This window comes from Squalius cephalus, assembly GCF_949319135.1.
Source record: "Squalius cephalus genome assembly, chromosome: 22".
NCBI classification, from domain to species: Eukaryota; Metazoa; Chordata; class Actinopteri; order Cypriniformes; family Leuciscidae; genus Squalius; species Squalius cephalus.
This window is the reverse complement of record NC_137143.1, coordinates 33,086,912-33,109,411: the sequence shown is the minus strand read 5'-3', so window position 1 is coordinate 33,109,411 and position 22,500 is coordinate 33,086,912. Positions and strand designations below refer to the sequence as shown.

Here is a 22,500-nt window from a genome sequence, read left to right as displayed (position 1 = left end):
ATATCTTAATAAACTGTAATGCTTCTCCTCCAGGAAATGTTTCTTGATTTAAAAACGCTCAGATATTAGGAAGCGAGTGAAGTGTATTGTGTTAGGGTCAGAGGTCAGAGGTCAGAACGACACATTCCAGCCACAGGAACTCATAAACACCAGATGATCGTGTCGAGTGTGTGGATTCTGCATCTGGAACGCCCGCCTGTTTGTTTTCCTTTTTCTTTATTTTTTCATTACTTTTATGAACATGTTTATTCTTCTCTTCATATTTTGCTCCATTTTAACCCATTTTTCACCATGAAGAGCTTTAGTACACGGGCACGGTGTTCAGTTATAAATGATGATTCTGACGTCCCTGGTTGTGTGTGTGTGTGTGTGTGTGTGTGTGTGTGTGTGTGTGTTCAGGGCAGAGTGGTGATCGCTGTGGCGTTTGACTGCGTGGATCAGATGATCTACTGGTCTGACATCACTCAACCGTCCATCAGTCGAGCCGAGATGAAGGGCGGCCAGACCAGCGTCATCATCAGCAGAGGTGCTTTACAGTCCTCATGTCACATGATCTGACTGACCCCTGTCCGTCCCCCTGAGATTACAAGTTAATATTTCAATAATTCAACTACACATTTCATTTGAATGTTCACAGTTAACATGCAGCAAACAAAGAAAATATTTCATCTTTTTTTAGTAAGCATTTTATCTGCTTTTATTTTTAAATGATTCATGTTTTATTTGACAATTTTATATATTTTTTGGTCTTATTTTGATTCGTCTTTATTAATATTTTAACTGTACATCTTTATGTTTTAACACATTTATTTGTGTTTTATTTAGATTTTTTATTAAATTACTTATTTTAATTATAATTTTTTTATTGTGATATTTTTTAGCAAGTGTTTTATTTAGATTCTTAAAAAATATTTATTTATACATTTTTGATTTGTATAATTTTTAGTAAGTGTTTTATTTAGATTTTTTTTATTTTAAAAATGACATTTTTCATGATTTGATGAATTTTCAGTCATACTTCTCGTCCACGGGAACCCTGCGCTCGCCGAACAGACATGACTGCGCTGATGTTTGTCTGATATGATGTCACTCAGATGTTTATGATTATCATGTGTGTGTGTGTGTGTGTGTGTGTGTGTGTGTGAGCAGATCTGGGCAGTCCTGAAGGAATCGCCATCGATCACATGTCCAGAAACATGTTCTGGACCGACTCGGTTCTGGACCGCATCGAGGCGTCCCGGTTAGACGGCAGTCAGCGCCGCGTGCTCTTCGACAGTGACCTCATCAACCCTCGGCCAATCATCGCTGACCCCGCCCACGGGTGCGTGTGAGCTCACAGGTGTGTGTGTGTGTGTGTGTGTGATGAACTGGCGCTGACTCTGCCCGTCCTGCAGACACCTGTACTGGGCCGACTGGGACCGGGACGGGCCGAAGATCGAGCGCTCCAGTGTGGACGGGTCCGGCAGAACGGCTCTGGTGCAGGACGGGCTCTCGCTGCCCAACGGACTGACCTTTGACCCCCGGACCCGGCAGCTCTGCTGGGCCGATGCAGGTCAGACTCCTTCTCCAGACTAACTCTGCTCCGGAGGGTTTAGCACACTTATTAAAATTATTCTTTTTCAATTTTGACTTTTTTACGATTTTAGTCATTTTTACTAAGCGGATTAGTTTTATCGGTTTTCTTTGAATGATTTATTAAAAAAAATATTGAAAAAAAGTTTTTTTTATTATTAAATAAATATTATATAAATTAATTAATATATATATATATATTTTTTTTTTACATTTTTATGATTTAATTTGTATTAGGTGTTTTATTATTACAGTTTTTTATTGTAAAATTGTTTATTTATTTTAATTTGACATTTTTATGATTTTAATTATTTTTTAGTGAGTGGCTTATTTTGATTGATTGTTTTTTCTATTATTTATTTATTTTTGTTTGGCATTTTTATGATTGAATTATGTTTTATTAAGTGTCTTATATTGATTGTTTTCATTTTAAAATGAGTCAGTGTTGTATTTGATCCGCAGCTCAGCGTTAGATTGTGAATCCAGTGTTATTACAGCTGTGTTTCTCAGATGAATCATGTGTGTGTGTGTGTGTGTGTGTGTGTGTGTGTGTGTGTGTGTGTGTGTGTGTGTGTGTGTGTGTGTGTTTCAGGCACTCGTCGAGTGGAGTGTGTGGACCCGGTCTCTGGTCTCCGGAAGAAACTGGCCGAAGGGATTCAGTATCCGTTCGCCATGGTGTCCTACGGCACGAAGCTTTACTACACCGACTGGAGAAGGTTCACTCACTCACAAACGACTCCTATGAACCAGTTCTTTTCATGAATCGCTCAAAAAGACTCACTGAGAGTTCACTGAATCAACCGTTATATACAGTACAGATGACAGCCGTTAGCCTCTGCTGCTCTTTTTATTTTACCAACATTTTGATCAATGAAATAAATGTACTATATTTTAGTTCGATAATGTTTTTAATTTAATATTTTTAATTTTTAGGGGTATTCTATGGTACTAAATTATATTTTTGCTGTATTTATAATCCATTTATTCACTTTTTAGACCTGAACATTAAATGTCCATCTTAAACTGTGGTAAATCTTGAACGCTTAGAGCGACAGACTGAAGTTTGATCTCTTAAAGACGACACTTGGCAGATTATTGCTGAAGTGGAAAAAGTTTAATAAGTGAATGAAAGTAAAAAAAGTTACAGAATTTTGTTTATTGTTATGAAAAATTTGCAAAAATACTATTTTCAATTTATATGAAATATATATTTTCAAAAAACATGTTTTACTTGAAAAATTAGAAAATCAAAGCCATAAATCTAAACAAGTTGTGTCCCACATGTGATCTTGATATCTCAGTGAATGATCTCTCAGTGAGAGTGTGTTCGGCTGCAGTGCCACACGCTTCCACTAGAGGAACTCGACTCATTCGTTTCCAATGCGTCATTTCTGGCCAGAGGAGCTCAAGTGGGACTATTGTTATCAGGACCATTAAACCTGTTCCAGTCATAGACATGATTTTTTTTTTTTCGTGTTCTCACAGAAAGTGCCAAAACCTTTACCAAGTTTCATATCATTCCCATGAAGAAAAAAAAAAAAGAAAAAATGTTAAAATGCTTCGATCACACATGGACGTTCACAAGAGTTTTACTGTAATAAATGTGAAGTATTTGAGTAATACTGATTATGATTCAGTGTGTTGATGTTTTGTCGCTAGGGAAGCAGTGGTTGCTATGGAGCGTCATGATGGGATGGAGGTGGAGGAGTTTCTTCCTCAGAGACGCTCACGCACATACGGCATCACCGTCACTTACCCACAATGCCCTGCAGGTCTGAGCTCAGATTGTTCTCATGATAAGAGCCTGATGACATCAGGACTGCTGGGTCACGTGACTGTGGTCTGATCACATGACTGTCGTTGTTCGCAGGCCGGAACTGACGGAGGTTTGCCGGATCCGGGCCGACTCTCCCGACGCCAGAGACCGGGATATATTCATATCGCTAATCAGAATAGTCTGATGATATCAGGATTCATATTTCTCCAGATCTTCTGCACATTTATACTGTACAATAATACATCAGTTTATGCATAAACTAACAATGAGCAATACAGTATTTATTCATCTTTGTTCGTGTTATTTAATAACAACACATTGTTAGTCCATTAAATATTATTAACAGGTTCAGCTTTTGATTTTAATAATGCATCAGTAAATGTTCAAATCAACATTAGCTGAGATTAATAAATACTGTACGAGTGTTTTGTTCAATAATGGATCGAATCGTAAAGATTGAACTGTTTTTTTACTTCATCGTGAAACTTCAAAACAAAGAAGGTGAAATAGTAAATATGTATATTATTAACACTCATATCAGTTATAATAACAAAAATAATTATTGGTTGGTATTATTAGTTGGATATGATATCTGCTACTATAATGCTGATATTTACATTATACGTGTTTAATTTAATGATGATCAAACTTGAGATATTAAAACCACAACTTGAAAACGTGAATCTGAATCATAGATTTTATTGTAGTTTTTCTCCGGCTCTCGGGATGCATTTACTGTGTGAGGAGAGGTGCATTCTGGGATGGATATTACATGCAATCATTCTGATTAGCTGAAATATTATTTACAATTGTATTTTAATCTTGATGATTTTTAAAAATGCCAAAGAAAGTTTTTCCTTTTGTTACTGTAAATATCCGGCGGTCATGTGATGGTGTCCGGGGCCGATCATGTGACGCACTCATGTTTACACACCGCACTGCATGATGGGAAGGGCAGAGGGAGTGTACAGCTGTTCCATTAAACAGGTTTTCTAAAGGTTTGAGTCCTCGTGTTTTATTCCTCTTCATATCAGGGCATTATGAGTTTATTACAGGAAAGATTCTGTGGATAAAGTCTGTTAAAGCTGTAGAAATTAATTCAGCGTCACATTAAACGTGGCAACTTACAAATGACATTATTCTGGAGAATTAATCTGAGTTTCTCAATCATTCAGTGTATTAATGAAGCTTGTTTCTGCTGCGGAGTCAATAATTATTATTTAATTTTTATTTATTTATTTTAATTATAAATACCATTATTATTATGTTTTTTTTAATGAATGTATTGCAATTTTAGGGGATTTTATGATACTAAATTATACTTATGCTTTATTTATAATCCATTAATTCACTTTTTGATCAATTTTCCAACTTAAAATGTGGTAAATCTTGAACTCTTTTTAACGTGTAAAAGTTACATTTATGAAAAATGCATGTATAAAATATATTTTTTCCGAATCACGTTTTACTCTAAAGCTGCGAGAAAGTCAAAGGCATAAATCTAAACCAGTTGTTCCAGATTTGAGGTTGTGTCTCCAGAGATGAGCGTTCAGTGATGCAGTACCATTAGCATTAACCATTAGAGTCATTAGCAGACAGAGGGTTAATATTTAGTTGAATTTTGTGAATCATGATCATTTTAAAATGAAAACACATATGCAGACTTCTTTTTTTTTATTACGCATTAATTTTTTGGGAATTGTGACATTTTGGAATAATGAAAATTAAGCACTTTTAATTAATTCACAGTCGCTTTCTGTAACATGGAAAAAAGGTGTACTTTTAAACTCAGTAATGTGCTATACTGAACTTATTAAATTAACAAGGCCATGGTAGTGAATATATACATGAGCTTGTGTGTGTGTGTGTGTGAGAGAGAGAGTGTGTGTGTGTGTGTGTTCTCCTGTGAAGCTCCACCTGCTGGAGAGAGACTGGGATGATCCGCACGGACACTGACGGATCTCAGACTCAGGAGTTTCTTCTCTTTATAGAGTTTGGTGATGATATTAACACACACACACACACACACAGAGGCGAGTTCTTGCGTTTCGCTGCTCAGCTCTTCAGATCTCAGTGTATAAGCCTCCAGCGTCCCAGAATTCCCTGCGGTTCCTCAGCTCCAGCGCACCAGGATGCTGTCGCCGTCCTCCACCGAGTAAAACTGCAGCGGCTTCAGATCGTTGTCGATCTCAATCTCTCGACCCGCCAACTACAGGACAGACATCACAAACATAAACAACGAATCAGTACTTCAGATGATTAGCTAGCGATGCCTGAGGTTAACATTAGCTAGCGATGCCTGAGGTTAGCATTAGCTAGCGATGCCTGAGGTTAGCATTAGCTAGCGATGCCTGAGGTTAACATTAGCTAGCGATGCCTGAGGTTAGCATTAGCTAGCGATGCCCGAGGTTAGTATTAGCTAACGATGCCTGAGGTTAGCATTAGCTAGCGATGCCCGAGGTTAGCATTAGCTAGCGATGCCCGAGGTTAGCATTAGCTAGCGATGCCCGAGGTTAGCATTAGCTAGCGATGCCCGAGGTTAGCATTAGCTAGCGATGCCCGAGGTTAGCATTAGCTAGCGATGCCCGAGGTTAGCATTAGCTAGCGATGCCCGAGGTTATCATTAGCTAGCAATGCCCGAGGTTAGCATTAGCTAGCGATGCCCGAGGTTAACATTAGCTAGCGATGCTAGCGATGCCCAAGGTTAACATTAGTTAGCGATGCCTGAGGTTAACATTAGCTAACGATGCCTGAGGTTATCATTAGCTAGCGATGCCTGAGGTTATCATTAGCTAGCAATGCCCGAGGTTAGCATTAGCTAGCGATGCCCGAGGTTAACATTAGCTAGCGATGCTAGCGATGCCCGAGGTTAACATTAGCTAGCGATGCCTGAGGTTATCATTAGCTAGCGATGCCTGAGGTTATCATTAGCTAGCGATGCCTGAGGTTATCATTAGCTAGCGATGCCTGAGGTTATCATTAGCTAGCAATGCCCGAGGTTAGCATTAGCTAGCGATGCCCGAGGTTAGCATTAGCTAGCGATGCCTGAGGTTAGCATTAGCTAGCGATGCCTGAGGTTAACATTAGCTAGCGATGCCTGAGGTTAGCATTAACTAGCGATGCCCGAGGTTAGTATTAGCTAACGATGCCTGAGGTTAGCATTAGCTAGCGATGCCCGAGGTTAGCATTAGCTAGCGATGCCCGAGGTTAGCATTAGCTAGCGATGCCCGAGGTTAGCATTAGCTAGCGATGCACGAGGTTAGCATTAGCTAGCGATGCCCGAGGTTAGCATTAGCTAGCGATGCCCGAGGTTAGCATTAGCTAGCGATGCCAGAGGTTAGCATTAGCTAGCGATGCCTGAGGTTAGCATTAGCTAGCGATGCCCGAGGTTATCATTAGCTAGCAATGCCCGAGGTTAGTATTAGCTAGCGATGCCCGAGGTTAACATTAGCTAGCGATGCTAGCGATGCCCAAGGTTAACATTAGTTAGCGATGCCTGAGGTTAACATTAGCTAACGATGCCTGAGGTTATCATTAGCTAGCGATGCCTGAGGTTATCATTAGCTAGCAATGCCCGAGGTTAGCATTAGCTAGCGATGCCTGAGGTTAACATTAGCTAGCGATGCTAGCGATGCCCGAGGTTAACATTAGCTAGCGATGCCTGAGGTTATCATTAGCTAGCGATGCCTGAGGTTATCATTAGCTAGCGATGCCTGAGGTTATCATTAGCTAGCAATGCCCGAGGTTAGCATTAGCTAACGATGCCCGAGGTTAACATTAGCTAGCGATGCCGGAGGTTATCATTAGCTAGCAATGCCCGAGGTTAGCATTAGCTAGCGATGCCCGAGGTTAACATTAGCTAGCGATGCCTGAGGTTAACATTAGCTAGCGATGCCCGAGGTTAACATTAGCTAGCGATGCCCGAGGTTAACATTAGCTAGCGATGCCTGAGGTTATCATTAGCTAGCGATGCCTGAGGTTATCATTAGCTAGCGATGCCGAGGTTAACATTAGCTAGCGATGCCCGAGGTTAACATTAGCTAGCGATGCTAGCGATGCCCGAGGTTAACATTAGCTAGCGATGCCCGAGGTTAACATTAGCTAGCGATGCCTGAGGTTAGCATTAGCTAGCGATGCCTGAGGTTAGCATTAGCTAGCGATGCCTGAGGTTAGCATTAGCTAGCGATGCCTGAGGTTAGCATTAGCTAGCGATGCCTGAGGTTAGCATTAGCTAGTAGGGTTGGGGTCGTGACCTTTGCGCAGGTGTAGCTGAGCTTCAGTTGGACTGCAGGGAGTTTGAGCTGTCGGTGTAGAAGCCCCTTCACCTTCTGAACGATCATGGACTCTGAAACAGCACAGAAACACTTCAGACAGGTGTGTGTGTGTGTGTGTGTGTGTGTGTGAACAGAAACACTTCAGACAGGTGTGTGTGTGTGTGTGTGTGTGTGTGTGTGTGTGAACAGAAACACTTCAGACAGGTGTGTGTGTGTGTGTGTGTGTGTGTGTGTGTGTGTGTGTGTGAACAGAAACACTTCAGACAGGTGTGTGTGTGTGAGTGTGTGTGTGTGTTGTGTGTGTGCGTGTGTGAACAGAAACACTTCAGACGTGTGTGTGTCACGTGTAGTGTTGCGTGTAACTCATTACAAGTAACTTAAGTTGCGTAATCAGATTACTTTTTCAAGTAACTAGAAAAGTAATAGCCTAGAAATCTAGACGCACCCTAGCGGCAGCAACATCAGTCTAGCAACTCTCCATTGACTTTCGAGCTGGAAAAACCAAACTCTAGTCAGGCCAATCACATCGTGTATAGAGTCGGTGGGCGGGCTTTACATAATGAGTTGTGACGGTTCCGCGTGAATTCCCTGCTACTTGAAAACAAAGAATGGCTGATGACGAACAGCGGTCTTTCCAATCGGCTTTTCCCGTGACTCTGGAGGACAGGGAGTTAAGCTTTTCTCTGAGAAAACAACAAAGAACGGCACTGAAGTCATTCTTAAAACAGGAAGATGTGTTCGGAGTTTTGCGGGCCAGATACGGCAAAAGTTTATTATTATTTTAGTATTTTAGAATGTTTCCTGGGGTGCCCTTATAATGCTAGTATGTTTTTTAGATCAAAATTTGTTATAATTTAGAAATAAAAGGCATTTTTCCTAGCCTGATTTTAGCCTCTGATTTGAACGCTCTGTTTGAAGGGGCGTGTTTGTGTGAGACTCCAGTGTAAACGCCCACTGCTGTGATTGGCTGCTGTGAGACTCCAGTGTAAACGCCCACTGCTGTGATTCGCTGTAAGACTTCAGTGTAAACGCCCACTGCTGTGATTGGCTGCTGTGAGACTCCAGTGTAAACGCCCACTGCTGTGATTCGCTGTAAGACTTCAGTGTAAACGCCCACTGCTTTGATTGGCTGCTGTGAGACTCCAGTGTAAACGCCCACTGCTGTGATTCGCTGTAAGACTTCAGTGTAAACGCCCACTGCTTTGATTGGCTGCTGTGAGACTCCAGTGTAAACGCCCACTGCTGTGAGACTCCAGTGTAAACGCCCACTGCTGTGATTGGCTGCTGTGAGACTCCAGTGTAAACGCCCACTGCTGTGATTCGCTGTAAGACTTCAGTGTAAACGCCCACTGCTGTGATTCGCTGTAAGACTTCAGTGTAAACGCCCACTGCTGTGATTCGCTGTAAGACTTCAGTGTAAACGCCCACTGCTGTGATTGGCTGCTGTGAGACTTCAGTGTAAACGCCCACTGCTGTGATTCGCTGTAAGACTTCAGTGTAAACGCCCACTGCTGTGATTGGCTGCTGTGAGACTTCAGTGTAAACGCCCACTGCTGTGATTGGCTGCTGTGAGACTTCAGTGTAAACGCCCACTGCTGTGATTGGCTGCTGTGAGACTTCAGTGTAAACGCCCACTGCTGTGATTGGCTGCTGTGAGACTTCAGTGTAAACGCCCACTGCTGTGATTGGCTGCTGTGAGACTCCAGTGTAAACACCCACTGCTGTGATTCGCTGTAAGACTTCAGTGTAAACGCCCACTGCTGTGATTGGCTGCTGTGAGACTTCAGTGTAAACGCCCACTGCTGTGATTCGCTGTAAGACTTCAGTGTAAACGCCCACTGCTGTGATTGGCTGCTGTGAGACTTCAGTGTAAACGCCCACTGCTGTGATTGGCTGCTGTGAGACTTCAGTGTAAACGCCCACTGCTGTGATTGGCTGCTGTGAGACTTCAGTGTAAACGCCCACTGCTGTGATTCGCTGTAAGACTTCGGTGTAAACGCCCACTGCTGTGATTGGCTGCTGTGAGACTTCAGTGTAAACGCCCACTGCTGTGATTGGCTGCTGTGAGACTTCAGTGTAAACGCCCACTGCTGTGAGACTCCAGTGTAAACGCCCACTGCTGTGATTCGCTGTAAGACTTCAGTGTAAACGCCCACTGCTGTGATTCGCTGTAAGACTTCAGTGTAAACGCCCACTGCTTTGATTGGCTGCTGTGAGACTTCAGTGTAAACGCCCACTGCTGTGATTGGCTGCTGTGAGACTTCAGTGTAAACGCCCACTGCTGTGATTGGCTGCTGTGAGACTCCAGTGTAAACGCCCACTGCTGTGATTCGCTGTAAGACTTCAGTGTAAACGCCCACTGCTGTGATTCGCTGTAAGACTTCAGTGTAAACGCCCACTGCTGTGAGACTCCAGTGTAAACGCCCACTGCTGTGATTCGCTGTAAGACTTCAGTGTAAACGCCCACTGCTGTGATTCGCTGTAAGACTTCAGTGTAAACGCCCACTGCTGTGATTGGCTGCTGTGAGACTTCAGTGTAAGCCTGTTGATCGCGTGAATGAAGATCTTATCATTGCAACGCAGTTTCTGCACTCTCACTAATGATTTCACCAATGCAAACATGATGAACATACAGTAAGAGCTTCGTTGTGCAGCGTAACAGCGTCATTGATTTCATAACGAGTATTGGCAAGTGTCCAGATAAACTCGCGCTGTGTGATTGACAGCTTGGGCAACTGGAAAGGGATTGTTCTTTGATCACTATCTGTATATTAATCACAGTTTAAGTAAGATTATTTTTATCCTACTAAGAGAAACGACGTGAAGTTGATCGTTTAGTCACTGGCTTGATTTACTGATGCATAAACAGTATTGAACGACTTTGAGAGAAAGATTATCTGTCTGAACTTGAACAATTACACATCAGTAATCCACATAACCCACTGGTTCTTCAGAGGCTCGGATGAAGAAACTAAAAAAATACCTTTGTGTTCATTTGTACATCCAAACACTGAGCGACTGCCATGCTTCGCTCGCTCGTTAGCAAGCCATGATGTCTCTCGAGGAAAAATGATTCGGACGATGATTCGGCTCGAGTTCCGCCTGGCCTTGAACATGGGCTGGCATATGCAAATGTTTGGAGGCGTACATATTAATGATCCCGACTGTTGCGTCACAGTCGGTGTTATGTGGAGATTCGCCTGTTTCTCAGGGGTGTTTTTCACAAACGAGATTTAAATAAGAAGGAGAAAACAATGGTGTTTGAGACTCACTGTATGTCATGTCCATGTACTGAACTCTTGTTATTTAACTATGCCAAGATAAATTCAATTTCAAATTCTAGGGCACCTTTAATCTATCAACTATCTCCGCTGTTGGGAAAACGCTCTGGTTGGTTGTAGCGCTGAAAGACAGCCGCTTATCCCGCCCCTCCGATTGAGCCCTGACAATGGTGAGTTGCCAGACCTAACATCCTGATGTAGGCTAGAAAAGTAAAGCATTACTTTCACAAAAAAGTGCAGAGGCGTGTGTGTGTGTGTGTGTGTGTACATGATGTTATTGTAGTTCTAGACTAAATGTGAGCATCTCAATTGCACAAAAACATTCAGTATTCCTCAAAATGAATGAAATCAGTGAATGCAGAATCAGAATCCTGTGCGTTTAGTCTCCCGTTATAGATCAGTGTTCTGGCCTTCGGTGATTCACTGAAACCATGAGCAGAGACTATACACTCACCTAAAGGATTATTAGGAACACCTGTTCAATTTCTCATTAATGCAATTATCTAATCAACCAATCACATGGCAGTTGCTTCAGTGAATTTAGGGGTGTGGTCCTGGTCAAGACAATCTCCTGAACTCCAAACTGAATGTCAGAATGGGAAAGAAAGGTGATTTAAGCAATTTTGAGCGTGGCATGGTTGTTGGTGCCAGACGGGCAGGTCTGAGTATTTCACAATCTGCTCAGTTACTGGGATTTTCACGCACAACCATTTCTAGGGTTTACAAAGAATGGTGTGAAAAGGGAAAAACATCCAGTATGCGGCAGTCCTGTGGGCGAAAATGCCTTGTTGATGCTAGAGGTCAGAGGAGAATGGGCCGACTGATTCAAGCTGATAGAAGAGCAACTTTGACTGAAATAACCACTCGTTACAACCGAGGTATGCAGCAAAGCATTCGTGAAGCCACAACACGCACAACCTTGAGGCGGATGGGCTACAACAGCAGAAGACCCCACCGGGTACCACTCATCTCCACTACAAATAGGAAAAAGAGGCTACAATTTGCACGAGCTCACCAAAATTGGACAGTTGAAGACTGGAAAAATGTTGCCTGGTCTGATGAGTCTCGATTTCTGTTGAGACATTCAGATGGTAGAGTCAGAATTTGGCGTAAACAGAATGAGAACATGGATCCATCATGCCTTGTTACCACTGTGCAGGCTGGTGGTGGTGGTGTAATGGTGTGGGGGATGTTTTCTTGGCACACTTTAGGCCCCTTAGTGCCAATTGGGCATCGTTTAAATGCCACGGCCTACCTGAGCATTGTTTCTGACCATGTCCATCCCTTTATGACCACCATGTACCCATCCTCTGATGGCTACTTCCAGCAGGATAATGCACCATGTCACAAAGCTCGAATCATTTCAAATTGGTTTCTTGAACATGACAATGAGTTCACTGTACTAAAATGGCCCCCACAGTCACCAGATCTCAACCCAATAGAGCATCTTTGGGATGTGGTGGAACGGGAGCTTCGTGCCCTGGATGTGCATCCCACAAATCTCCATCAACTGAAGATGCTATCCTATCAATATGGGCCAACATTTCTAAAGAATGCTTTCAGCACCTTGTTGAATCAATGCCACGTAGAATTAAGGCAGTTCTGAAGGCGAAAGGGGGTCAAACACAGTATTAGTATGGTGTTCCTAATAATCCTTTAGGTGAGTGTAGATCTGTGAGGTGTGAAACTGTTTCTCCTGCATCCTCCTGTTCTTTACTCCAGAACAACAGAAGCTGAAGGGTTAGCTTCCGCCAGTCTGAGGATTATTACTCCACTTCTGGTGTGAAAGAGTTTTACACTTTACAATACAACTTTTGTGTTATAAAAACAAACCAGGAGAGAAAACAGGAACTCAGTAATGCATTAAAGTTACTTTCCCTCAACACGTGTGTGTCACACACACACACACACACTTTACCTGGCAGCTTCTTCTCGATGGGCTTTCTCCCAGAATCCTCTGGGCACACGAAGGTTACGGCTGAAAGCAGAGACAGTGACAGACGTTCAGGATCTGACGCTCGAGATGCTCTGTATTCATATTCATATTCATATTCATATTCATGTTCTGCAGATTCATACTTAATAACTGATTTTTTAGTGCAAATGGTTTCTGTTCTCTGAGCTCGCCCTCGTCTGGAGCGCCGTACTCTGTACAAACACACACACACACACACACACACACACACACACACACACCATCAGCGGGTCTTTCCTCATCACTGAAAGAAAACAGTGTTCAGAAACGCATGAACAGCAGTGAGATCGTCTCTGGTGTTTAATAAGCAACGGTCGGTTCCGGAAGTTAACTCTTTTCTCTTTTGGGATATTATTTTCTAACGATAACTCATAAACCTTTAGAGTCAGCCGTGCTGTGAGCTTGTTAATCGCTGGGATTTGCTTCTGTTGAATCGGTCAGCCTCTGCATTATTTTAATAATCATGTTTAACAGCAGAATTCCCAATGAAAAACTACATTACCCATGATGCTGTGCAGAAGATTCCACCAATTATTGATAGTTTTTGTTTTAAAATTATTCATTTAATTTTTTAATGACTTTTTATTAAAAGTTTTATTTTAAATGTTTAATTTTTAAATTATTTTTTTTTTACATTTTTATGATTAAATTTTTATTAGGCGTTTTATTTTGACTTTTTATTGTAAAATTATTGATTTATTTTAATTTAACTTTTTTATGGCTTATTTTTATAAAAAAATTATTTTAATGATTTGTTTAATTTTTGAATTACTTTTTAGTAAAAGTTTTACTTCCGGAACCAGCGCCACTGAAAAGTGACAGTGGAACCAATCAGATTGCTCTGTGGGCGGAGCCTGCAGCTTAGGGAGAGTTCACACACACACAGGGTTCTCATGTGGACAGGACCTGTAGTGTAACACGACACTGACTGTGTATGAGCGTGAGGAACCGTGGGTGATCCGTCAGGAACTGTGTGTTCAGCTTCTCCGGGTCACTGACACCTCCGGCCCGAAGCCACGCCGACCCAAACATCTTACAGTAATCCAGCTCCGCTCCCCTCCGCTCGTCACACTGCACCTGCAACACACACACACACACACACCATCAAACACACACACACACACCATCAAACACACACACTGCACCTGAACACACACACACACACCATCAAACACACACACTGCACCTGAACACACACACACACACTCTCAACATCAAACACACACACTGCACCTGAACACACACACACTCAACATCAAACACACACACACACACACACACACAACATCAAACACACACACTGCACCTGAACACACACACACACACACACACACACACACCATCAAACACACACTGCACCTGAACACACACACACACACACACACACACTCTCAACATCAAACACACACACTGCACCTGAACACACACACACTCAACATCAAACACACACACACACACACACACACACAACATCAAACACACACACTGCACCTGAACACACACACACACCATCAAACACACACACTGCACCTGAACACACACACACACACACAACATCAAACACACACACTGCACCTGAACACACACACACAACATCAAACACACACACTGCACCTGAACACACACACACACACACACACACTCTCAACATCAAACACACACACTGCACCTGAACACACACACACTCAACATCAAACACTCACACACACACACACACTCACTCACTCACTCACTCACTCACTCACTCACTCACTCACTCACTCACTCACTCACTCACTCACTCACTCACTCACTCACTCACACACACACACACACACACACACACACACACACACACACCTGTCTCATGTCCAGCAGTGTCAGGCGTCCCAGTCGAGCGATGATGATCTGACGAGCACGCACACACTCACTCACTCACTCACACACACACTCACTCACTCACTCACTCACACACTCACACACACTCACTCACACTCACACACACACACTCACACACACACACACACCTGTCTCATGTCCAGCAGTGTCAGGCGTCCCAGTCGAGCGATGATGATCTGACGAGCAGTTTCTGGATTCTTCTCTTTCTGAAGCAGAGGATTCCTGCGACACGACAGATGAAGAAGAGAACGCAGCTTCTCCAGCTCGTTCACCACACACCACTACACACACACACACACACACACACACATTAAAACATGTTTGTTCATCAGAGTAAATAAGCATCAGACGTGATAAAGTAAAGGTGGAGTGTTGACCTCTGAGATGTTGTTGTCGTCTAATATCAGAGTCTTCAGCGCCGGAAACGCCGTCGTCTCGTCGCCTTCACACCAACACACAGATCAGCCCTCATACATGCACACACACATTACACACACACACACACACGGTCATGTGATCTGCTGTACCTGCTGACGCGTCACTGAACTGAACCGCGGAGAAACCCGTGCCGGACAGATTCAGCTTCTCCAACCTGAAGATCACACACACACACACACACACACACACACACACATCTGATGACCATCACACACACACACACACACACACATCTGATGACCATCACACACACACACACACACACACACACACACACATCTGATGACCATCACACACACACACACACACACACACACACACACACATCTGATGACCATCTCACACACACACACACACACACACACACACACACACACACACACACACACTCACACCCACACACACACACACACACACACACATCTGATGACCATCTCACACACACTCACACACACACACACACACACACACACACACACACACACACACACACACACACACACACACACACACACACACGGTGGCGGTGTTCTCACCAGGGTAAGTGTGAGAGCTCCAGAAGCGTCTCCTGCAGGATCGGGTTGTCTGATAGGTCCAGAACTCTGAGATTCTGCAGCACATGATCAGCTCTGATAAATAATAATAACCATTAATAATTAGTCAGATTTATATATGGAAGTGTCATATATAAAGGAAAGCATGATGAGAGAATGATGCGTACCTCGTTAACTCTGTGATGTCGTTATCAGAGAGATAAAGCTCCTCTAACTGCGGCCACATGGGGGCGCACTGGAGAACCTGCACAGGGGTCAGAGGTCAGAGGTCACAGCTGACACACACACACACACACACACACACTCACTCACCTGAGTCCAGGTGAGTGCGCAGCTGTTGAGTGACAGCAGTCTCAGACAGGAGAAGGCGGGGCTTAAGAGGTTCGGGTCACTGGAGAAACTCAGCCTGTTGTGACTGGAGGAGGAAATTAAAGAGCTCATGTTACAGGAACCAGTGTTCATTATAATGATTTATGGGTGCACATCATTAGCATCGCGTTAATAATGTTGAATCAGAATGAGTTCCTCTTGCAGCATCTCTTCTCTTCTCTGATGACGGGGGCGGGGCTATAACCTGTCACTCACATGAGATCAGCCAATAGCAAACCACAACCACCCAACCAGCCAATCAACTCCCCACAGACACAATCAAGCCCCGCCCACATGTGTTCCTGAAGTGTTTCACTCGATATACGGCTCAGTTTCGGAGAGGAGTGTGTGTGTGTGTGTGTGTGTGTGTGTGTGTGCGGGTCACCTGATCTGCAGCTCCCGCAGAGACTCCAGCTGAGCCGTAATGGCCGCCAGATCCTCCCATGAGCTCAGCAGATTCCCCGACAGATCCAGAGACTCCACATCTGGCAGACGCTGTTAAAGAAGCTCACGCCGATCACATGACCACCCGAGCGCTACTCTAATCCATTACCGGTTACTAATCACCTCTTCAACTGTGTCATTAGATTACTGTACTAATTACTCTCTCTAAAAAGTTTTGAATTACTTATTACTCTCTGAGAGACTCTCTGTGTCAGACGAGCGAGACCCGAGAAACACCGCTAATAACTCATCAGTGCGAGTGAGGTCACATGGTTACGGACTGCCGTGGGATCTGATTGGTCTACACACAGTGTTCAGCTCAACTACATCAGAAGTCACTGTAATGATCCCTGACTGTGCTTCCCGAGGGAGAGTAATCCCTGACTGTGCTTCCCGAGGGAGAGGAATCCCTGACTGTGCTTCCCGAGGGGAGAGTAATCCCTGACTGTGCTTCCCGAGGGAGAGGAATCCCTGACTGTGCTTCCCGAGGGAGAGGAATCCCTGACTGTGCTTCCCGAGGGAGAGGAATCCCTGACTGTGCTTCCCGAGGGAGAGGAATCCCTGACTGTGCTTCCCGAGGGAGAGTAATCCCTGACTGTGCTTCCCGAGGGGAGAGTAATCCCTGACTGTGCTTCCCGAGGGGAGAGTAATCCCTGACTGTGCTTCCCGAGGGGAGAGTAATCCCTGACTGTGCTTCCCGAGGGAGAGTAATCCCTGACTGTGCTTCCCGAGGGGAGAGTAATCCCTGACTGTGCTTCCCGAGGGAGAGTAATCCCTGACTGTGCTTCCCGAGGGAGAGGAATCCCTGACTGTGCTTCCCGAGGGGAGAGTAATCCCTGACTGTGCTTCCCGAGGGAGAGGAATCCCTGACTGTGCTTCCCGAGGGAGAGGAATCCCTGACTGTGCTTCCCGAGGGGAGAGGAATCCCTGACTGTGCTTCCCGAGGGAGAGGAATCCCTGACTGTGCTTCCCGAGGGAGAGGAATCCCTGACTGTGCTTCCCGAGGGAGAGGAATCCCTGACTGTGCTTCCCGAGGGAGAGTAATCCCTGACTGTGCTTCCCGAGGGGAGAGTAATCCCTGACTGTGCTTCCCGAGGGGAGAGTAATCCCTGACTGTGCTTCCCGAGGGAGAGTAATCCCTGACTGTGCTTCCCGAGGGGAGAGTAATCCCTGACTGTGCTTCCCGAGGGGAGAGTAATCCCTGACTGTGCTTCCCGAGGGGAGAGTAATCCCTGACTGTGCTTCCCGAGGGGAGAGTAATCCCTGACTGTGCTTCCCGAGGGGAGAGTAATCCCTGACTGTGCTTCCCGAGGGAGAGTAATCCCTGACTGTGCTTCCCGAGGGGAGAGTAATCCCTGACTGTGCTTCCCGAGGGAGAGTAATCCCTGACTGTGCTTCCCGAGGGGAGAGTAATCCCTGACTGTGCTTCCCGAGGGGAGAGTAATCCCTGACTGTGCTTCCCGAGGGAGAGTAATCCCTGACTGTGCTTCCCGAGGGGAGAGTAATCCCTGACTGTGCTTCCCGAGGGAGAGTAATCCCTGACTGTGCTTCCCGAGGGGAGAGTAATCCCTGACTGTGCTTCCCGAGGGAGAGTAATCCCTGACTGTGCTTCCCGAGGGAGAGTAATCTCTGACTGTGCTTCCCGAGGGTGTGCTTCCCGAGGGGAGAGTAATCCCTGACTGTGCTTCCCGAGGGTGTGCTTCCCGAGGGAGAGTAATCCCTGACTGTGCTTCCCGAGGGAGAGGAATCCCTGCCTGTGCTTCCCGAGGGTGTGCTTCCCGAGGGAGAGGAATCCCTGACTGTGCTTCCCGAGGGTGTGCTTCCCGAGGGGAGAGTAATCCCTGACTGTGCTTCCCGAGGGGAGAGTAATCCCTGACTGTGCTTCCCGAGGGGAGAGTAATCCCTGACTGTGCTTCCCGAGGGGAGAGTAATCCCTGACTGTGCTTCCCGAGGGAGAGTAATCCCTGACTGTGCTTCCCGAGGGAGAGTAATCCCTGACTGTGCTTCCCGAGGGGAGAGTAATCCCTGACTGTGCTTCCCGAGGGGAGAGTAATCCCTGACTGTGCTTCCCGAGGGAGAGGAATCCCTGACTGTGCTTCCTGAGGGAGAGAAATCCCTGACTGTGCTTCCCGAGGGGAGAGTAATCCCTGACTGTGCTTCCCGAGGGAGAGTAATCCCTGACTGTGCTTCCCGAGGGGAGAGGAATCCCTGACTGTGCTTCCCGAGGGGAGAGGAATCCCTGACTGTGCTTCCCGAGGGGAGAGGAATCCCTGACTGTGCTTCCCGAGGGAGAGTAATCCCTGACTGTGCTTCCCGAGGGAGAGTAATCCCTGACTGTGCTTCCCGAGGGAGAGTAATCCCTGACTGTGCTTCCCGAGGGAGAGTAATCCCTGACTGTGCTTCCCGAGGGGAGAGGAATCCCTGACTGTGCTTCCCGAGGGAGAGTAATCCCTGACTGTGCTTCCCGAGGGAGAGTAATCCCTGACTGTGCTTCCCGAGGGGAGAGTAATCCCTGACTGTGCTTCCCGAGGGAGAGTAATCCCTGACTGTGCTTCCCGAGGGGAGAGTAATCCCTGACTGTGCTTCCCGAGGGAGAGTAATCCCTGACTGTGCTTCCCGAGGGAGAGTAATCTCTGACTGTGCTTCCCGAGGGTGTGCTTCCCGAGGGGAGAGTAATCCCTGACTGTGCTTCCCGAGGGTGTGCTTCCCGAGGGAGAGTAATCCCTGACTGTGCTTCCCGAGGGAGAGGAATCCCTGCCTGTGCTTCCCGAGGGTGTGCTTCCCGAGGGAGAGGAATCCCTGACTGTGCTTCCCGAGGGTGTGCTTCCCGAGGGGAGAGTAATCCCTGACTGTGCTTCCCGAGGGGAGAGTAATCCCTGACTGTGCTTCCCGAGGGGAGAGTAATCCCTGACTGTGCTTCCCGAGGGGAGAGTAATCCCTGACTGTGCTTCCCGAGGGAGAGTAATCCCTGACTGTGCTTCCCGAGGGAGAGTAATCCCTGACTGTGCTTCCCGAGGGGAGAGTAATCCCTGACTGTGCTTCCCGAGGGGAGAGTAATCCCTGACTGTGCTTCCCGAGGGAGAGGAATCCCTGACTGTGCTTCCTGAGGGAGAGAAATCCCTGACTGTGCTTCCCGAGGGGAGAGTAATCCCTGACTGTGCTTCCCGAGGGAGAGTAATCCCTGACTGTGCTTCCCGAGGGGAGAGGAATCCCTGACTGTGCTTCCCGAGGGGAGAGGAATCCCTGACTGTGCTTCCCGAGGGGAGAGGAATCCCTGACTGTGCTTCCCGAGGGAGAGGAATCCCTGACTGTGCTTCCCGAGGGAGAGTAATCCCTGACTGTGCTTCCCGAGGGAGAGTAATCCCTGACTGTGCTTCCCGAGGGAGAGTAATCCCTGACTGTGCTTCCCGAGGGAGAGTAATCCCTGACTGTGCTTCCCGAGGGGAGAGGAATCCCTGACTGTGCTTCCCGAGGGAGAGGAATCCCTGACTGTGCTTCCCGAGGGGAGAGGAATCCCTGACTGTGCTTCCCGAGGGAGAGGAATCCCTGACTGTGCTTCCCGAGGGGAGAGTAATCCCTGACTGTGCTTCCCGAGGGAGAGTAATCCCTGACTGTGCTTCCCGAGGGAGAGTAATCCCTGACTGTGCTTCCCGAGGGGAGAGTAATCCCTGACTGTGATTCCCGAGGGGAGAGTAATCCCTGACTGTGCTTCCCGAGGGGAGAGTAATCCCTGACTGTGCTTCCCGAGGGGAGAGTAATCCCTGACTGTGCTTCCCGAGGGGAGAGTAATCCCTGACTGTGCTTCCCGAGGGGAGAGTAATCCCTGACAGTGCTTCCCGAGGGAGAGTAAGGATACGAGGCGTGGTGTTCCGGATCTGGTTCTGCGGGCCGGCGCCGGACACCTCACATCTCCTCAGGGACACTTCAGTCAGCTGATCCAGCCTGGAGAACACACACTTCAGTCCGAGTCAGAAATCACACACCAGTGTGATCAGTGGATCAGTGTGTGGGAGCGGTGTGTGGGATCAGTGTGTGGGATCAGTGTGTGGGATCAGTGTGTGGGATCAGTGTGTGGGATCAGTGTGTGGGATCAGTGTGTGGGAGCAGTGTGTGGGAGCGGTGTGTGGGATCAGTGTGTGGGATCAGTGTGTGGGATCAGTGTGTGGGATCAGTGTGTGGGATCAGTGTGTGGGAGCGGTGTGTGGGAGCGGTGTGTGGGATCAGTGTGTGGGATCAGTGTGTGGGATCGGTGTGTGGGAGCGGTGTGTGGGAGCAGTGTGTGGGAGCAGTGTGTGGGAGCAGTGTGTGGGAGCAGTGTGTGGGAGCAGTGTGTGGGAGCAGTGTGTGGGAGCAGTGTGTGGGATCAGTGTGTGGGATCGGTGTGTGGGAGCGGTGTGTGGGAGCGGTGTGTGGGAGCGGTGTGTGGGATCGGTGTGTGGGAGCAGTGTGTGGGAGCAGTGTGTGGGAGCAGTGTGTGGGATCAGTGTGTGGGATCAGTGTGTGGGATCAGTGTGTGGGATCAGTGTGTGGGATCAGTGTGTGGGATCAGTGTGTGGGATCAGTGTGTGGGATCAGTGTGTGGGATCAGTGTGTGGGATCAGTGTGTGGGAGCAGTGTGTGGGAGCAGTGTGTGGGATCAGTGTGTGGGATCAGTGTGTGGGAGCGGTGTGTGGGATCGGTGTGTGGGAGCAGTGTGTGGGAGCAGTGTGTGGGATCAGTGTGTGGGATCAGTGTGTGGGAGCGGTGTGTGGGATCAGTGTGTGGGAGCAGTGTGTGGGAGCGGTGTGTGGGATCAGTGTGTGGGATCAGTGTGTGGGATCAGTGTGTGGGATCAGTGTGTGGGATCAGTGTGTGGGATCAGTGTGTGGGATCAGTGTGTGGGATCAGTGTGTGGGATCAGTGTGTGGGAGCAGTGTGTGGGAGCAGTGTGTGGGATCAGTGTGTGGGATCAGTGTGTGGGAGCGGTGTGTGGGATCGGTGTGTGGGAGCAGTGTGTGGGAGCAGTGTGTGGGATCAGTGTGTGGGATCAGTGTGTGGGAGCGGTGTGTGGGATCAGTGTGTGGGAGCGGTGTGTGGGAGCGGTGTGTGGGATCAGTGTGTGGGATCAGTGTGTGGGATCAGTGTGTGGGATCAGTGTGTGGGAGCAGTGTGTGGGAGCGGTGTGTGGGATCAGTGTGTGGGATCAGTGTGTGGGATCAGTGTGTGGGAGCGGTGTGTGGGAGCAGTGTGTGGGAGCAGTGTGTGGGAGCAGTGTGTGGGAGCAGTGTGTGGGATCAGTGTGTGGGATCAGTGTGTGGGAGCGGTGTGTGGGAGCGGTGTGTGGGAGCGGTGTGTGGGATCGGTGTGTGGGAGCAGTGTGTGGGAGCAGTGTGTGGGATCAGTGTGTGGGATCAGTGTGTGGGAGCGGTGTGTGGGAGCAGTGTGTGGGAGCAGTGTGTGGGAGCAGTGTGTGGGATCAGTGTGTGGGATCAGTGTGTGGGAGCGGTGTGTGGGAGCGGTGTGTGGGAGCAGTGTGTGGGAGCGGTGTGTGGGAGCAGTGTGTGGGAGCAGTGTGTGGGAGCAGTGTGTGGGAGCGGTGTGTGGGAGCAGTGTGTGGGAGCAGTGTGTGGGAGCAGTGTGTGGGAGCAGTGTGTGGGAGCAGTGTGTGGGAGCAGTGTGTGGGATCGGTGTGTGGGAGCGGTGTGTGGGATCAGTGTGTGGGATCAGTGTGTGGGAGCGGTGTGTGGGATCAGTGTGTGGGATCAGTGTGTGGGAGCAGTGTGTGGGAGCAGTGTGTGGGGCAGTGTGTGGGAGCAGTGTGTGGGAGCAGTGTGTGGGAGCACCTCTGCTTGAGCCGGACGCGCTCGAATCCCACCATCAGGACGGTCTTGCTGGAGATCTTCATCTCTTCTCCCGTCGGCTCCTCCAGCTCCTCCTCATAGCGGCTCTTCAGAGCCGT

General features: G+C 47.2%; 2 protein-coding genes across 4 annotated transcripts in view; one reads left to right on the top strand and one right to left on the bottom strand.

The window, feature by feature from the left end:
* The window catches only part of LOC307149897 (nidogen-1-like), a 38,974-nt gene extending 34,625 nt beyond the window's left edge, over positions 1 to 4,349 (top strand). For both annotated transcript variants that reach the window (XM_079856505.1, XM_079856504.1), the window contains exons 15-20: positions 400 to 526; positions 1,150 to 1,321; positions 1,395 to 1,552; positions 2,165 to 2,288; positions 3,232 to 3,344; positions 3,443 to 4,349. In XM_079856505.1, the coding sequence (XP_079712631.1) occupies positions 400 to 526; positions 1,150 to 1,321; positions 1,395 to 1,552; positions 2,165 to 2,288; positions 3,232 to 3,344; positions 3,443 to 3,453 (705 nt within the window). In that variant the 3' untranslated portion in view covers positions 3,454 to 4,349. The remainder of the gene's footprint in view (positions 1 to 399; positions 527 to 1,149; positions 1,322 to 1,394; positions 1,553 to 2,164; positions 2,289 to 3,231; positions 3,345 to 3,442) is intronic.
* A 658-nt stretch (positions 4,350 to 5,007) lies between these two features.
* Positions 5,008 to 22,500, bottom strand: part of tbce (tubulin folding cofactor E) — a 19,459-nt gene continuing 1,966 nt past the window's right edge. The window contains exons 4-18 of one of the 2 annotated variants that reach the window (XM_079856492.1): positions 22,385 to 22,500; positions 20,419 to 20,504; positions 16,504 to 16,603; positions 16,062 to 16,164; positions 15,917 to 15,993; positions 15,732 to 15,824; positions 15,285 to 15,349; positions 15,135 to 15,199; positions 14,886 to 15,038; positions 13,809 to 13,956; positions 12,984 to 13,052; positions 12,823 to 12,882; positions 7,603 to 7,694; positions 5,459 to 5,558; positions 5,023 to 5,116 (exon numbers count right to left, since the gene is read on the bottom strand). The exon at positions 22,385 to 22,500 is cut by the window's right edge and continues 61 nt beyond it. In XM_079856492.1, the coding sequence (XP_079712618.1) occupies positions 5,463 to 5,558; positions 7,603 to 7,694; positions 12,823 to 12,882; positions 12,984 to 13,052; positions 13,809 to 13,956; positions 14,886 to 15,038; positions 15,135 to 15,199; positions 15,285 to 15,349; positions 15,732 to 15,824; positions 15,917 to 15,993; positions 16,062 to 16,164; positions 16,504 to 16,603; positions 20,419 to 20,504; positions 22,385 to 22,500 (1,323 nt within the window). In that variant the 3' untranslated portion in view covers positions 5,023 to 5,116; positions 5,459 to 5,462. Of the gene's footprint in view, positions 5,559 to 7,602; positions 7,695 to 12,822; positions 12,883 to 12,983; positions 13,053 to 13,808; positions 13,957 to 14,885; positions 15,039 to 15,134; positions 15,200 to 15,284; positions 15,350 to 15,731; positions 15,825 to 15,916; positions 15,994 to 16,061; positions 16,165 to 16,503; positions 16,604 to 20,418; positions 20,505 to 22,384 lie in introns of both variants that reach the window. The other variant, XM_079856491.1, reaches the window with a different exon arrangement.